General features: G+C 38.8%; 1 protein-coding gene across 1 annotated transcript in view; it reads right to left on the bottom strand.

Annotated features, from left to right (window-relative positions):
• LOC126251888 (hemocytin) overlaps positions 1-18,746 on the bottom strand; it is a 541,167-nt gene that overhangs the window by 469,409 nt on the left and 53,012 nt on the right. The window contains exons 4-6 of the mRNA XM_049952591.1: positions 13,732-13,859; positions 9,279-9,441; positions 2,733-2,860 (exon numbers count right to left, since the gene is read on the bottom strand). Of these exons, the coding sequence (XP_049808548.1) occupies positions 2,733-2,860; positions 9,279-9,441; positions 13,732-13,859 (419 nt within the window). The remainder of the gene's footprint in view (positions 1-2,732; positions 2,861-9,278; positions 9,442-13,731; positions 13,860-18,746) is intronic.

Here is an 18,746-nt window from a genome sequence, read left to right as displayed (position 1 = left end):
ACTAAAACATGTACAAGGATTTATACACTCCTGGAAATGGAAAAAAGAACACTTTGACACCGGTGTGTCAGACCCACCATACTTGCTCCGGACACTGCGAGAGGGCTGTACAAGCAATGATCACACGCACGGCACAGCGGACACACCAGGAACCGCAGTGTTGGCCGTCGAATGGCGCTAGCTGCGCAGCATTTGTGCACCGCCGCCGTCAGTGTCAGCCAGTTTGCCGTGGCATACGGAGCTCCATCGCAGTCTTTAACACTGGTAGCATGCCGCGACAGCGTGGACGTGAACCGTATGTGCAGTTGACGGACTTTGAGCGAGGGCGTATAGTGGGCATGTGGGAGGCCGGGTGGACGTACCGCCGAATTGCTCAACACGTGGGGCGTGAGGTCTCCACAGTACATCGATGTTGTCGCCAGTGGTCGGCGGAAGGTGCACGTGCCCGTCGACCTGGGACCGGACCGCAGCGACGCACGGATGCACGCCAAGACCGTAGGATCCTACGCAGTGCCGCAGGGGACCGCACCGCCACTTCCCAGCAAATTAGGGACACTGTTGTTCCAGGGGTATTGGCGAGGACCATTCGCAACCGTCTCCATGAAGCTGGGCTACGGTCCCGCACACCGTTAGGCCGTCTTCCGCTCACGCCCCAACATCGTGCAGCCCGCCTCCAGTGGTGTCGCGACAGGCGTGAATGGAGGGACGAATGGAGACGTGTCGTCTTCAGCGATGAGAGTCGCTTCTGCCTTGGTGCCAATGATGGTCGTATGCGTGTTTGGCGCCGTGCAGGTGAGCGCCACAATCAGGACTGCATACGACCGAGGCACACAGGGCCAACACCCGGCATCATGATGTGGGGAGCGATCTCCTACACTGGCCGTACACCACTGGTGATCGTCGAGGGGACACTGAATAGTGCACGGTACATCCAAACCGTCATCGAACCCATCGTTCTACCATTCCTAGACCGGCAAGGGAACTTGCTGTTCCAACAGGACAATGCACGTCCGCATGTATCCCGTGCCACCCAACGAGCTCTAGAAGGTGTAAGTCAACTACCCTGGCCAGCAAGATCTCCGGATCTGTCCCCCATTGAGCATGTTTGGGACTGGATGAAGCGTCGTCTCACGCGGTCTGCACGTCCAGCACGAACGCTGGTCCAACTGAGGTGCCAGGTGGAAATGGCATGGCAAGCCGTTCCACAGGACTACATCCAGCATCTCTACGATCGTCTCCATGGGAGAATAGCAGCCTGCATTGCTGCGAAAGGTGGATATACACTGTACTAGTGCCGACATTGTGCATGCTCTGTTGCCTGTGTCTATGTGCCTGTGGTTCTGTCAGTGTAATCATGTGATGTATCTGACCCCAGGAATGTGTCAATAAAGTTTCCCTTTCCTGGGACAATGAATTCACGGTGTTCTTATTTCAATTTCCAGGAGTGTATGTTCAGCAAACTAGATAAAGAGAGAGTAGTGTTGTATATCAGTACGGAACACTAAACATTTAGCTCTGCAGTGGGCCTTGTGTAAGAACTGTCTCTCGAGATAAAAAGAATAATTGACAGTGTACTTAATAGATATGTACCTATTAAAACAGTTTATGACAAGAAGGACATTCCATGGAATGCAGTCACAGCAAAGAAACTTCTAAAGAAATTGAGACTATTTCATGTAGGGGCAAAATAAACTGCAGGCCTATAGAAAGAGAGAAGCTGAATGAAACATGTGAAGACAGCAATGTGTGAGAAATTATGATCATATATTAAGACTGTTAGTGGTACCAAAATTAGTGTCCAGACAGTCATGGACAAAACAGAAACTGAATTTGAGGGTAGTGAAGCAAAAGCAGGAATTCTTAACACACATGCAAATACTCAGCAGTACTGCACAGCTTAATTCTTGCACCATTGCAAAGATGAGTTATATGGATGTTAATGTCAATTGTGTTGAGAAACAGCTGAAATCACTAAAAATCAACAAAGCTCTAAGGCCTGATTGAATTCCTATCAGATTCTGTTCTGAATTTTCAGCTGAGTTAGCTCCTTTTTAACTATATTTGACTGCAGAGCCCTTGAACAAAAGACTGTGCCCAGTGGTTTAAAGAAAGCACAGGTCACTCACATCTACAAGAAGGGTATCAGAAGTGATCCACAAAGCTACGATCCAATATCCTTGACATCCACAGCTATTTTCCAATGATGTTGTGATGTGGGGAAACTACAGTTAGGAGGTACAAAAACAAATACACATCTTAAATGACAAAATCAAAATATATGGAATGAAGTTCAGAATGGAGAAAAGCAATACTGTGATGGTAACCAGAAGAGACAGAGAAGGCAAGAGAAAAATTAACATTAAATATCTAGAAAGAGTGATAATGGAAAATACAAGAATGGTGCCAGAAGTTAGCAGAAGGGTACTACAGGGCAATCGATTTACCAGAATGTTAGGACTTAGTCTGGGGTAGGGTGCTGCCATAATTGCTAAGAAGTATGTTGGGAAAATGGGTAGTAACAGAGTGAGAAATGAAGATGTTAGGAAAGAAACTGGAGTAGAAAATTTGAATGAGAGTATTGAGAAGAATAGGTTGAAATGGTTTTGACATGTAAAGAGAATGGAGCAATACCAAAATGAATAATGGAAAAAAGTTGATTTACATTTTATGTATGCTGTCAACAAATGTAAAAACAAAAAAAAAAAAAAAATTGTCCAATGTGCTTAACTTACGTTCACAGTCAGGCACCTGTACCCAATCCGGTTTTGCAGGCACCCAGTCTCCTTCTTTGCAGACAAGGTTTGCTACTGATGAGCCATCAGGAAATTGATGATGATCCAGACAGGTTATTGTGCAGGTTCTGGTAAGAAAATTAAGATCATCATGATAGGATATCATATAATTAATGTATAGTCTTATATAGTCTTACCAAAAGGCAAATATAGGGAAGGGTTCTCAAAATATAGTTTTCAGAAAACAATAATATGTGCTTAATTACTAAGTGAAACAGAGACAAAGCAATGAGTATTCATGCTGGAAACATTGGATGGCATATGATCACTTACATGCAGATGTTTAACAGTATTTTCTTTTTCTGTATCTTAGGCAATTAGTACTGCAGTAATTTGTGTGTCAAAGAATGGAAACTCATGACAGGAATATCAACAACATTCTGGTCCAAGATGCTGTAGGTGTGGATCATGTGTGCATGAGGCATACTTGCTTGTGCGTATAAATGATGTGCGTTTCTCTTTCACTAGTGAAGTCTGTGGCCGAAAGCTCTATGTAAGTGTGTTTTAATTGTGACTGCCTGCATTTTAACGTGTCTTCTTTACGGTAAGTAGCAATCTATCTTTTCCTTCATTGTTAATAATTTATGTTTAATCAAAACTATGGTCTAGGCCAGCAATAACAAAAATAGCTGAGGATGCTGAGGGTAGAATTACACATGTCTGTGACTTTCTGAAATACAGAAAAACACATAAAACAATTCTACAGCACCGTTGTGCAAGGAACAAAAATAGCTGGCAAATTTTTACCAAACATTTCACGAGATTCACAACTTTCAATACTGTTATTAAGATTTATCATTATGGGGCTTCTAAGAGGGATTCATATTTCATTAGCTGCAGATGAAATGCTTTTGTTTGTTTTTGTGTAAATTTTCCTCAATTGAATATTTGTGTTTTATTATTTACCCAATGCACACTTCTTGTGCATTGGGCTTACATATAACAGAATAATATGTTGAACAATAGTCCACTCACATATTAAAAGGAATCAATAAAAGATTTTACTATTTTATCAATTGAAGTAGCTGGTTCTTCTAATTCTCAGGATCCCAGATTTCCAACAAAATATGGTGAAGCTGACATAGTCAAATCTTTTCTATGTCCTAGGGCAGTTATTATCTGCCAGTTAATAATGTTGTAGTTATAGACGTTAATTTAATTTTCATGAAGCCAATCTGATGTCAAAATATTAAATTTTGATTTCACACAGATATTGTTAGCTTATTGCGGATGGCCTTCTCAGTTGTGTCAGAAAATACATGTTTAAATGGAAACTCATTGGCATTTTTACATTCTAGGTTTCCATGCTTCTAAGAAAGTATGGGGTACCTAAACTACTTTATAGCATGTTATGAAAAGTGTGCCACTTAATTATACAATTTACTACTACAGCCATGACTTCAGACATGTCTAACTGGCCTTGACTTCATGACAATTCCTTGTATGTTTATATATGGAAATACTCCATTTGAGCTAAAAAAATACTTTGCTTTGGAGGAAAGTCTGTTACACTTACTTATGAAACAAGGCACAGATCAGACTACCTGTTACCTTGTCTCAGACTTAGCTTGTTTGAAAATATCCAATTTCACATGACTTTGGAACTTAGCAATAAAATACAGTCCAAGTTTAAGAACTGAAAGCTGGAAAGCACAGAAGTAAATATTGAAAAATACTAAAAAAACAAATGTTATTACAGCATGTAAGATTTTATAAACAAGGAAAACAAGAAGCAGATAATATTATTATTATTAATATTATTATTACATTTTAATCTCTGTGTATGTTTGTTGGTTGGTTGGTTTTTGGGAAGGAGACCAGACAGCGTGGTCATCGGTCTCATTGGATTAGGGAAGGATGGGGAAGGAAGTTGGCCGTGCCCTTTCAGAGGAACCATCCTGGCATTTGCCTGGAGTGATTTAGGGAAATCACGGAAAACCTAAATCAGGATGGCCGGACGCGGGGTTGAACCGTCGTCCTCCCGAATGCGAGTCCAGTGTCTAACCACTGCGCCACCTCGCTCGGTGTGTGTATGTTTGTGTTCTTCTTTAAAGTAGGTATGTGTTCTTTTTATATACACCCATATGCTATGAGTAAACTACAAAAACAACACTGAAAATTACTTGAAAATGCCATAGCAGTGTGGAAAAATTCAAGAAAAGTATGTAACACATATTTAGCTTTTTATGTTTTAATGTGCATGCACATGCATTAGGGCATACACATTTTCTTTTAACATACATGTATGTTGTTTTTATATAAACCATCTAGGCATACCACTGTATTCGTTGAGGAATCCCCAACGTTTCAATCAAATTATTGTACATTACATGTCACATGACAATAAAAATTCTATTCTGTTCCCTGTGTTAGAGCCCTTAGTTGTCAGTTGGGGCCACACATATGCTCTACATACCTGCTTAACAAAAAACTCGAGCAGATGATCTGTCCCTCAATCTATAAAGCAATTTCTAGCACACACTCTAGTGTTACTTGAATTCTCTAACATTGTGGCACTATGTTTACTTCTAGTCTCTAATTGCATGTATTTGAAATAATCTTGATAATTCTGAAATGCTACTTTCAGTGACAGATTATTTTAATCTTTAAATGGTGCATACCAGAATAGTCACATTTATTCTTGTTATTTTCACTTCACTATTTATATTGTAACTCCTTTGTATTTTATGAATGTCCTTTACTGGAAAGGTCACTTCCAGGCATGAGAAATAGCAATATCATACATGGAGGTGACAAAAGTAATGGGATACCTTCTAATATCATGTCAAACCTTCTCCTGCCTGGCATAGTGCAGTAACTTGATGTGGCATAAATTCAACAAGTCGTTGGAAGTCACCTGCAGAAATGTTGAGCCATCCTGCCTCTATAGCAGTCCATAATTGTGAGAGTGTTACAGTGCAGGATGTTGTGCACGGACTGACCTCTTGATAATGTGCCATAAATGTTCAATGGGATTCATGTCGGGCACTGTGAGTGGCCAAATCATTTGCTCAAACTGTCCAGAATGTTCTTCAAACCAATCATGAACAACTGTGGCCCAGTGACATGACAACATTGTTTGGGAACACAAAGTCCATGAATGGCTGCAAATGCTCTCCAAATTGCCACACATAACTTCCAGTCAATGATCGGCTCAGTTGGACTAGAGGACCCACACCTACAGAGCCACTGCCAGTTTGCACAGTGCCTTGTTAACAACTTCATTCCACAGCTTGTGGTGAAACAAACACTGTATCATTTGAGAGATACAGAGGTGAGAAAGTGTGCCGGGATTTACCCCAGTTCATTGCTACTACCACTATGTCATCATAACATACCTGTGTATTCGCCATAATCTAAGGATGAAATTAAAAATTGAAATAACTTTTCCAAACTTTGCCAGTATATGCTTCACTACACTAATGTTAAAATTGTTAAATCTCAGAATAATTAGATGAATATGTTTCACTAAAAACATTGTTCTAAGAAAAAAAGTGGCAGTAAATGATAAAGCTAGAAAGCCAAAAATTGTTCAGAATGTGCATATGTACGTCACAATCACCTGTTACAAGTCTCAGCTTTATTGGAGCAATATTTTGCTCAAAATCAGCGTTTTTACAAAAGATTGAAGGTGCTAAATATTACTTGTATGTAGCCTCAGTTTGAGGTAAGAACATTAGTGTGACTCCATTAAGCTACCTGTAATAGTTTTCAAGTAATTTACTAAAAACTAAATTCAGAACAAAAACATCCTTAATAGATTAAGTATCATTTGTATTAATGATAGAAACTTCTAATGACAGCACTTGATTATCCTTTGAATAATAAAGCTATACCAAGTTTCAAGACTTTAGTGTACATAAAAATCAATACAAGGACTCTTAAAGTAGTAGTTCAGAGGTCGTGTTATACTGTCAGTTCCATTCTAAAAATTCTAGCCGGCAAAGTTTACATGCAGTTGAGCTGAAGCATTCTCAGTAACTAAAGCCAACTTAACTCAATTCATATAAAAATTACAAAGATTGTACGTTGATTCACAAAAGAGTTATTAAATTACAAGTGTCCAGGAAAGCAGCCATTTAGATGCTACTACCTGGGCATAGAATGGTTGGTAGCAGATGTTCCGTTCATCTGTCTGCTGCACCCACATATAAATATGGCCAGAGGGGCAGTGGAGACACACACTTGCCAACCAACTATCAATCAGTCTGCATCAGTCAGACACCGGCTTATGCTCTGCCTTAGATGACGCCACAGCCACACTGTTACTATTAGCACATTCAGTAAGAGTAGGGAGTGGACTTCCAAGGACTGTACACTGTCCTGGATCATTTAGATTTCACTGAAGTAACTGTTTGTATGCCCCAACAATGTTGACAAAAGCATAAATTGCCAAGAGAAATTAAAGTAAAGACTGATGTAAAAAATTTTAAAGCAGCATTAAAAGAATATCTGTTGACACATTGCTTTTATAGTGTGGAAGAGTTCCTCAAAAATCCTCGAGAGTCTAAGTGATGATTACGCAAATACTGTAACCATTAATATTGGCCTATAAATACATTCAGATGTAATTCTCAAGTTTCTGATGGGGTTCAAGTGTAAGTTGTATACCGACTTGCCCAGTATATGAAGTAAAATTCTGTGAATGTAATTCTCTAGTGTACATGTCAATTCATAGTGTAGAAGAGTTCCTCAAAAATCCTTAGAGCTTAAGTGAGGATCATGCAGATACTGTAATCGTTAATATTGGCTTATACATGTATTCAGTTGTAAACTTCAAGTTTCTAATGTGGTTTAATTATAAATTACACATTGACTTGCCCAGTATATGAAGTGCTGTAAAATTTTGTGAACATAATTTTCTAGTTTCTAAAGTGTTTTAATTGTAAGATATACTTTGACCTGTCCAATATCTGATGTGCTGTACTGTACATGTAAGATTTACTGGACCAATAAATACAATACAATACAATACAATACATAGCAAGTTGTGAGATTATTTTCCATTTTTGTGGTGAGCAATTAACTTTGATGATTAGAAGTCAGGGTGGAAAATCATTTTAATTGGAACTTACCATAGAGGTCGCCTCTGAACTGCTCATAGTGTCTCTCAGGGATTTTCAGTTAGAGCTCAAAACTTTTATTTATAAACATAGTTTCTGATCCTGCTGACTAAATAGAGAGTAGAAACATTTTCTTTCAGTGAGCACAAGAAGAAAATGGACTTGCAGACTGGAAATTATTGTCAGTATGTTCTCCATCGGTTTCTGGCTGACCATGAAAGTAGTTTTCAGGTTCTTGTAAAAGACAGCGATGAACAAGCAAATTCAATATTATTATCCACCCACCACCCCAAAGGCTTCATGGGGTCTGTGCCACATTTCAACCCTATCATCAGATCTTACTATTTGAAATTGGGATTCATTCAATCGGGTCACCATTTTCCAGTCACCTAGAGACCAACTGATATGGTCAAGAGCCCAAGAAAGGCACTGCAGGTGATACTGTGCTGTTAGCAAAGGCACTCGTGTAGGCTGTCTGATGTCATAACCACATTAACACTAAATTTCACCACACTGTCCTAACAGATATGTTCCTTGTGCATCCTACATTGATTTCTGCAGTTATTTCACACAGCACTGCTTGTCTGTTAGCATTGACAACTCTATGCAAACGGCACTGCTCTCAATCATTAAGTGAAGGCCATTGGCCACTGTGTTGTCCTTGGAGAGAAGTAATGCCTGAAATTTGGTATTCTTGGCATACTCTTGAACTGTAGGATCTCAGAATATTGAATTCCTTAATGATTTCCAATATGGAATGTCCCATGCAACAAGCTCCAATTATCATTCCATGTTCAAAGTCTGTTAACTGCCACTGTGTGACCATAATCACATCAGAGATCTTTTCACATGACTCACCAGAGTAGAAATGAGAGCTCTGCCAGTGCACTGACCTTTTATACCTGGTACACATGATATTACCATCAATTGTATATGTGCGTATTGCTAACCCATGACTTTTGTCACCTAAGTGTATGTAATATACATATTGATTGAATGTAATTATTGTAGTCCAGAAATACAGTGATTAACAATGAGGCACTTAAAGAAGGAAAAAATTGAACCAATTTGTTAAGAAGTCATTTTAGAGTTAGCTCTCTTCTTATGCAGAGGGATTTCTTTTTGTTACTATTGCAACAACAATAACAAAGGGTTTTTAAATAGAAGCAATACAGAAATTATGAGTTAAACTAAAAATTACAATTAACATTAGAAAAAGAAATACACAATGGCTCCAGTAATAAAAATTAAATACGGTCTAAACTTTAAATGAAGCAAAGGACTTACACTGAATAAAACTCACAACAATAATTCAGACAGGGCCACTGGCAAACTAATAATATCTGTTGCAAACATAATAAATGTTCTAAACAGATACGAGTGTAAACTGATACGGCCAGCAAATATAAACAGTGTTACTCACTTTCCACCAATGCAGACCCTTCGTGAATTGGCCGCTCTAGGTGGTTGGTTGAGACATGGCTTTTTCTCAAACTGACACCTTGGGCCTGTGTACCCCTCAGAGCAGTTGCACTTGCCAGGTGATACACATATGCCATTGTGTTGACAGGCTGGTAGGCAGATGGCTGTAATTATGGTACAATGGAAATGTCAGTTACATAAAACTTTACTAGTAACAACAGTTACTTCCTAGATTTGATTTCATAAAAAAATGATCCACATTACAAGGAAATATTTGATTATTCATTACATTGTAAGCTTGCATTAAAATCATAAATTCAACTAACTTATAGTTCATATAGCTTTCACACTGTTATCAAGTTGACATATTACACACTACATCAACTCTTAAGCAAGATAATGGCACAGGGATACAAAATTATTGACTAACACTGCAGAGCTATGTATGTTTTTGAGAAATGGGAGATAACATGTAACAACATTAGACACCAACATACACTTAAATCTATAACATTATGATGCAATGGATGTAAAACTAAGGAAAATAATATTTTAAAGAATTATTGGGCAATATGGGCTGAAGAAGTATAGTGATGTCAGCCGCATTTGTTTAATTATAGTTTGATTATATAGGTATACAAGTTACATGAATCAAGTTCAGTTTGTTTTCAAATACTCATGTAATATATTGCCTAATGTTGGTTAGTTAAATGACTGAGTCTCATGTTAATCTTAATCCACTCTTAAATTTAGCAATTGGGAACATCCAGAAATTCATCTAAGGAGTACAAGCAAAAATGATATCAATTTTACTTTTACAACTGCTTTCACTGCAGTACCTTTAATCCACAATGTTTATACGAATACCTATTTTGCTCCCTTCCACATCCACACACATACTTTACATACCACTGTGAAAGGCATGGCAAAAGGTACTCAGCATAATACCGCATAGTGGGGGTTCTGACCATTCCAATCGCATGTGGAATGCAGGAGTAATGGCTGTAATTATGGTACAATGTCAGTTACAAAAAACTTTATTAGTCACAACAGTTACTACAACACATGAATATCTATACATCCTTCATGTAATACTGGCTCTTGAAATTTTACAAGTAGAATTTCACAGCATAATTTCAACTACTTGCAAGAATCTGCCAATTCATTTTTTTTTTCTTTCTTTCTTGTAGCTCTTCTGCGAGTCCAACAAACTTGTGGCCATTCATGCCACCCTTCCCTTTATACATCCAATAGCCCCTGTGAGTCCTACTAGGTACCACGGACTGCAGTCTTATTTTGAAATGGATGAAAACTATCTGCAGGGAGTCTTTGAAGACTGGCTGCATTTTCCAGTAGCCTGGCAATAGACTGAAGTCTGGCACCAGCCTAACATACAAATGAAACAATACAAAAAGGTTATGTTGTGAATAGTGGAAGCCATTCTTGTTCCTAGCATTACATTTCTAAATTTTTACATTATGGCTGATCTTTAATAACGAATTCCATAAATGAACTTACGTATTGTGAGACTGTCCTTAGTATGTTCACTGTTACTGCTACAAATTGGAAAGAGGAGGGAGAAGGAGAGGGGAAGAGGGAGAGAGTGGGAGAAAGAGAGGGATGAGGAGGGGAGCAATAAGGAGATAAAAGGAAGTGGAGGAAGAGTAAGGGAGGGTGAAATACAAAGGAAGGAAGAGAAGGGAGGAATGCAGAGGAGAGGAAAGCGATAAAGAAAAGGGTGGGAAGATGAGTGTGGCAGAGAGAGGGAGAGAGAGAGAGAGAGAGAGAGAGAGAGAGAGAGGGCATTGGTGATGGAGAGAGACAAAGAGAGTAGTCAGAAAGTAGAGAGAGAGAGAGGAAAAGAAAAACAGATTCCAGCTTCCTATTTCAGTGGATTCTTAAAAGAATGCAGGAGCTCCCACAGATATTACTTCCACAACACAAGCTATCAGTAACAATGCTTCTCATTTTGGAACTAGTTTCGAATTATGAACAACAGTCCTCAATAATGCTCTCTTACATAGCCTTATTCTCTCTGTGCATCTGACACTGCCATATCACACATCTCCTCTCAGCGTGACATAATGCAGTCTGTTTAGTTTTCAGTTAGGGATAGCACTATACATTTATTATTTTTTGTTTCATATTTTTTGCAGTTAATTAGGTGCTCATAAATTATATCTCTGCTGATGAGGGATTTTCAAGTGTGACTACTAAAGATGAAGATTGATCTCTCTTGCTGTGGCAGTCTGGTAGAGCAGAAGCAAATCAAGAAGTGCACTCTTATTTTTTAATTGATTGAAGCAATAGACACCAATTTTAATCATATTTGCATTGCCTACATTGGTGAGAATCCAACTATTATTCAGTTTTGTGCATATTAAAGCATAGTAGCAGCAGGCAACAAGCAGAAATTAGGGAGAGAGAGATTATTTTACTGTATACAAAACAACTAATTATAATCATCAATACTGTGCAAAAATATAGTCTCCCAGGAGTGCAGATTAAGTTTCTTATTTACATGATGAGTTCCTATTATTTACTGCTGCTATGGAAAGAATTTGTACCCACATGTAAGAATTCTCTGTAAAATCATGTGCCTTGAAAGTAAAACATACTGGCTGTTTCCAAGGGCAGTGCATTAAATGTTATGTCACAATTTTTAAGTAAGTTTTTTTAAATGATAATGGATTTTGTAGATTTGATTTTGATTTTAAGGTCCACTGATTTACTGCATTCTCCTACTGCATTTACCAGTTATTGGAAATTATATGTATAATGCAAGCGATCAGGACTTCATAATCAGCATAATTGATTTTGTTGAACCAGTTTCCATTTACCACAACTTCTAGTTATGTGTCTTCAAAAGAAACTTGAAAAATTGCTTCTTAGTCCTTGCTTGGTTTGTATTCAGTTGTATACATCATTACCTGATTTTACCTTCACTGTTTGGTTTGATACAAAAGGTGTCCTTTTCATCTATGTCAAGTTTTTAGTTTAGTTTTAGTTTCTGATACTGTATCCAATTAAAAGCTTTTTCATAATCTATATAGAACAGAAAAATATTTTTTTTTATGGAACAGTTATTAATAAGCACTATGACTATTATACATTTGTACTTCATTTTGTCTACAGTAAAAGTGTGATGTCACTTGTAGCTCTTTCATGTTTCTTACATATACTTCAATATTTAATTTTCAGAAATATTATTACTGTACTCACATCTGTAATAGATGCACTTAAAAATGAGCCACACTCAAAACTAGTATAGCTTAATAAAGTATAATTTTAAAATACAGCCTGGTGGAATGAAACCTTTCCTCAAACGGATCAAACCATTGTCGGGGTTAGCAATTCATTTCATATATAATATTAAATATTTTATGAAGGGTTGCAATGTCTCGTTCATCTATAAATTTCATTATCACTGACAGGATTTTGTCTGCAACAGCAGCTTTGTTGTCTTTCAAGTTTCATATGGAATTTTATATCTCCTCTTTAATGATTGATGGGCCAGGTAAACAACAATCATGTTTAGTTCATCCAAAATCATTTCAATATATATTCCCCAAGAACAACATTACATTGAAAATTTTCTGGCACATTAAAACAGTGTGCCAGATATGGACTCAAACCTGTCACCTTGCCACCAATTACACTGTCTTCTCTTCCAATAGATTCCAACAGTGTACCTAAGTTTTTCACATAAGCTAAAAATCATCATTCTGCTTTTTAAGTTTTTCTGTTTACACACTCATTTTACCAGTTCACTTTCTTTTATTCTTATCTCTGATACTGCTAGTTTTTAATGCTTTCATGTACATTGTTATGTCTGATATAATCCTGTTTTTATGACCGTTCATAAACAAGACCTCATCCATCATCTGCTCCCACTTTTTTATTTCTTGGTTTATATAAGAATAATTAGGAAATTGTTTAAAAAAAGTGGGTTAGTACTCTACTGTACATGTTTCCTCCAAAAAACTGTAAATACTGAAAAGAGTAAAATTTATCCATTATTGTAACTATATCCACAGAACCACATTTTAAGTGGCATGGCATGATTTTACAGGGTGAGAAACAAACACAGTATGCAAGAAAAATATTTGTTGGAGGGAAACTTGAAATACATGTTGAAAGCAATTGAAACATTTACTTAGCCCACAGAAGTGTTCACTTTCTAAGCAGATTACGCATGCACAATATACTTAAACTTTATTTTTGTGTATTTCAGTATAATGAGTTTAGTGAGATACAAGTAGTTCTTGCTTGTTATAATGGCATCCATAGAGAACACTGTTATGAATTTATGTCATTTGCACTACTCACTGCACTTCTTCAAATTATTACCTTACCAAACGCAATTGTAACATATACAATGAACAATGAAATGGAGTACTGTCACAAATGCAAAAAGTACAGACAGGAACTGAAATATTGACATATGTACTTACGCTCACAGTTGGGCACTGTTTCCCATTCGGTATTCTCTACTTGCCACTTTCCATCCACACAAGTAAGGAACAACTGTGTCTGCCCACTGGGAAACTGGTATTCTCGGTAGCAGTTTGCCCTGCATCCACTAAATAAAAAACAGATTTTGTTCATCACATGTACAATACTACAGAATATTGAGAAATATGCATAAAACCTAATCATGTAAGCACTAAATTGATAAAAAGATCACAGATATTTTGTGTGTTTTATAAAATAATTGAAAATCCAGGATGGAATGTAAAAATATTAGGAAAAGGAAACTTGCTACTCATCATATAGTGAAGATGCTGAGTCGCAGATAGGCATAACCACAAACAAGCTTTCAGCCAACAAGGCCTTTGTCCAAAACAGACGACAGGCACACACACACACACACAGACACACACACTCACGCAAACACAATTCTTGCACAAATGACCACAGAGTCTGGCAGCTGAAGCCACACATGGGAGTGTGTGTCTGTGTGTGTGTGTGTGTGTGTGTGTGTGTGTGTGTGTGTGTGTGTCTGTCATCAATATTCGACAAATGCCTTGTTGGTTGAAAACTTATTTGTGAGAGTCTTTTTGTTGTGCCTATCTGCAACTCAGCAGTTCCACTATATGGTGAGTAGCAACTTTCCTTTCCATAATATTGTATGTTTCATTGTATCACATGACACTACTCATTCCATTGTTTGATTCTGCCTAAACTGAAAAGAAAGCAAAATTCACACACACACACACACACTTTAAGGTACTTTTGTTTGAGTGAGTTTAAAACTGCAGTTTAAAAAATCGGTAATATTTTCACAATATTTCCACGTGTAGCTGTTTCTCAATATGAACAGCATTTTATACTGTAGTTGCCCTGAGCCCTACTCTCAAAACACAATGCTCTCCAGGTTACAGATGGAAACCCTTTAAAAAATACCTCCAAAGCAAAGGAGCACAATAAGCAGGAGCAATGTGTGGAGCAGGTAAAAAGATTCTTGCTCTCCTAGTCTTATACGAGGGGCATTTGAAAACTCCGTGCAAAGTCCAAGAGATGGTACCACCGGCACATATTGAGGTCATGTTTAGTTAGTAGCATCTTTGGAAAGAATGCACACCAAGTTTCAGCCATATTGGTCTATTTCTTTGTGTTTGGCATTTGTGTGAATCAAGGAAGTCGAGTGATTGTCAAAAAATGGACAAAATAGAATTTTATGTGGTGATTAAACATTACTTTATCAAAGGCAAAATGCCTCAGGAGACTAAAGAGAAGCTTGATAAACATTACAGTGACTCTGCACCTTCGATTAGAACAGTTTATAAGTGGTTTCAAAATTTTCGGAGTGGCCATATGGACACAAGTGATGCTGAAGGCTCTGGACATCCTGTGGAGGTTATGACTCCAAAGATCATTGATAAAATCCATGATATGGTGACAGATGACAGAAGATTTAAGGTGCATGAGATTGCTAGTGCTGTGGGCATCTTGAATGAATGGGTACATAATATTTTGCATAAACATTTGGACATGAGAAAGCTATCTGCAAGATGGGTTTCGCAATTGCTCACGCTTGACCAAAAACAAAATCGTGTGAAATGTTGGAAGGATGGTATGCAGCTGTTCATGAAGAATCCGTAGGACTTTAAGCATCGTTTTGTCAAAGTGAATGAAACATGGATACATTACTATACTCCTGAGACCAAGGAACAATCTGAACAATGTGTTACCAAGGGAGAATCTGCACCAAAAATGCGAAGACCATTCCTTCCTGATTTAGGTTTTCCGTGATTTCCCTAAATCGCTCCAGGCAAATGCTGGGATGGTTCCTTTGAAAGGGCATGGCTGACTTCCTTCCCCGTCCTTCCCTAATCCGATGAGACCGATGACCTCGCTGTTTGGTCTCCTCCCCCAAACAACCCAACCCAACCATTCCTTCGGCCAGAAAGATTATCGTGACTGTCTTTTGGGATTCACAAGGGATAATCCTCATTGACTATCTGGAAAAGGCTAAAACTATTACAGGTGCATATTATTCATCATTATTGGACTGTTTGAAAACTGAGCTGCTAGAAAAATGCCGGCGACTGGACACAAAAAAGTCGTTTTCCATCACGACAACGCACCAGCACACACCTCAGCAGTTGTGGTCACAAAATTATTGGAAATAGGATTCCAACTCATTTCACATCCCCCCTATTCTCCAGACTTGGCTCCTTCGGACTACTATTTGTTCTCCAATTTGAAGAAATGGCTGGCGGGACAAAGATTTTATTCGAACGAGGAGGTGACTGCAGCAACTAATAGCTATTTTCCAAACATGGATAATTATTGGATTATTGGATAATTATTGGAAGTAGGATTCCAACTTGTTTCACATCCCCCCTATTCTCCAGACTTGGCTCCTTCGGACTACTATTTGTTCCCCAATTTGAAGAAATGGCTGGCGGGACAAAGATTTTATTCAAATGAGGAAGTGACTGCAGCAACTAATAGCTATTTTGCAGACTTGGATAATTCCTATTATTTGGAAGGGGTCAACAAATTAGAACAGTGTTGGATGAAGTATATAAGTCTAAAATAAAACTATGTCAAAAATAAAAAAGGTTTACCCCAAACATGTAAGTAGTTTTTATTTTTGCACGTACTTTTCGAACGCCCCTCGTACACCCCAATCCTTTCATTATGCCAGGCTGCAAAATGTTTATGTGCCTCACCATCAAATACAAATATCACCACAACTGCATTGCTGCTGTCTAGATAGACTCTAATACGGAAATATCCCAATGGGTTTAGGTTGTTGAATGAAATTGCCACACGAAAGTATGATACAATAAAACATACAAAATATTTGTGATGTTCTGTCTAAAATTTGAAGCTTTTGCACTTTGCACTTCCTATCAGTTTTTTATCTATAAGAGGCAATCAAAAAGTTTCTGTTTGACAATCGTGCAGTCCAGAACAAGTATGCCAGTCAGGCAAAATCACCATGAGCAATGAGGTAATTATAGCACCAACACACCTGGTTGGAGATACCCATTTGGTAAAACACTTTGTCCTGCTGTGTGAAGAAGTAATTGCCTGTCCGATAGGACTCATCAACCTTTCAAGACAGACAATAGGATGGGTGTTCAAGTGTCTCCCACTTGAGTTGGCATAACTTCTGCATTACAACATTTGCAATATGGGGACATGTGTTATCATGAAGCAGCAGCACCCCTTGCTACATGCAACTTGGCATACCATTCCACAATGGTGGTTTTCAAGAGACATGCTGCCCCATAAACATTCTTGATTCTCCAAGGGATGTCTGCTGGTGTTTGTCCTTCGACAGCCAAGAAAAGAATAACAGCACATTGGTCCTGTATTGAAACATTTGGTAATAACATCACTACATGCATTTACTGCACAAACGTCAGAAAGACATGAATGCCACAATAATCCTTTGTCTACATATCAGTGCTTGTGTGTGTCAGAGTCGCACTATGTTGCATGTATGCTGCACCAATGTCCTCAAAATGAAACTTTCTGAGTGCCCTATATACATACATCAGCAAAAGTTTTGCATCACCCCGGTTCTCAGAACTCCTGAAGATAGATGTTGAATGTGGATATTGTATCACAGACACAGTCCTTTTGATTGTTCAGAGATGTCACTAAACCCACCCAAAGATGTAAACAACCTTGCATGATCAGGGCCTATTAGACGGAGGGGGTCCGACAGTTGATCAGTTCCAGTCATTCCACCGGGAAGGAGGTACACGGCTCGTGTTGTGTGTAGTTCAACCATGCCGAGACGGTCAATACCGCAGTTTGATCGTGTCCGCATTGTTACTTTGTGCCAGGAAGGGCTCTCAAGAAGGGCAGTGTCCAGGCGTCTCGGAGGGAACCAAAGCGATGTTGTTCAGACATGGAGGAGATCCTGAGAGACAGGAATTGCCAATGACATGCCCCACTCAGGCCACCCAAGGGCTACTACTGCAGTGGATGATCGCTTTCTAAGGATTATGGCTTGGAGGAACCCTGACAGCAATGCCACCATGTTGAATAATGTTTTTTTGTGCAGCCACAGTATGTCACATTACAACTCAAACTGTGCTCAATAGGCTGCATGATGTGCAACTTCACTCCCGACGAATCCATCTTTGCAACCACGACACCATGCAGCACAGTACAGAGGGGCCCAACAACATGCTGAATGGAGGATAGGCATCATGTTCTCTTCACCGATGAGTGTTGCATATGCCTTCAACCAGATAATTGTCGTATACACGTTTGGAGGCAACCTGGTCAGGCTGAAAGCCTTAGACACACTGCCCAGTGAGTGCAGCAAGGTGGAGGTTCCATGCTGTTTTGGCTGGCATTATGTGGGGCCAGCATACGCCAATGATGATAATGGAAAGCGCCGTAACAGCTGTACGATATGTGAACGCCATCCTCCAATCGATAGTGCAACCATATCGGCAGCATATTGGTGAGGCATTCATCTTCATGGACGACAATTCCCACCCCCACTGTGCACATCTTGTGAATGACATCCATCAGGATAATGACATCGCTCGACTAGAGTTGCCAGCATGTTCTCCAGACATGAACCCTATCGAACATGACTGGGATAGATTGGAAAGGGCTGTTTATGGACGATGTGACCCACCAACAACTCTGAGAGATCTACACCGAATCACTGTTGAGGAGTGGGACAATCTGGACCAACAGTGCCTTGATGAACTTATGGATAGTATGCCACGAATACTGGCATGCATCAATGCAAGCGGACGTGCTACTGGGTATTAGAGGTACCAGTGTGTAGAGCATTCTGGACCACCACCTCTGTAGGTCTTGCTGTATGATGGTACAACATGCAATGTGTGATTTTCATGAGCAATAAAAAGGGCAGATATGATGTTTATGTTGATTCTTATACCAATTTTCTGTACAGGTTCTGGAACTCTCCGAACCGAGGTGATGAAAAACTTTTTTGATGTGGATATAATGTATCATTTGT

Source organism: Schistocerca nitens, chromosome 4 (assembly GCF_023898315.1).
Source record: "Schistocerca nitens isolate TAMUIC-IGC-003100 chromosome 4, iqSchNite1.1, whole genome shotgun sequence".
NCBI lineage: Eukaryota > Metazoa > Arthropoda > Insecta > Orthoptera > Acrididae > Schistocerca > Schistocerca nitens.
Note: the sequence above shows the minus strand (reverse complement) of the source record. Positions and strands in the feature narration are given on the sequence as shown.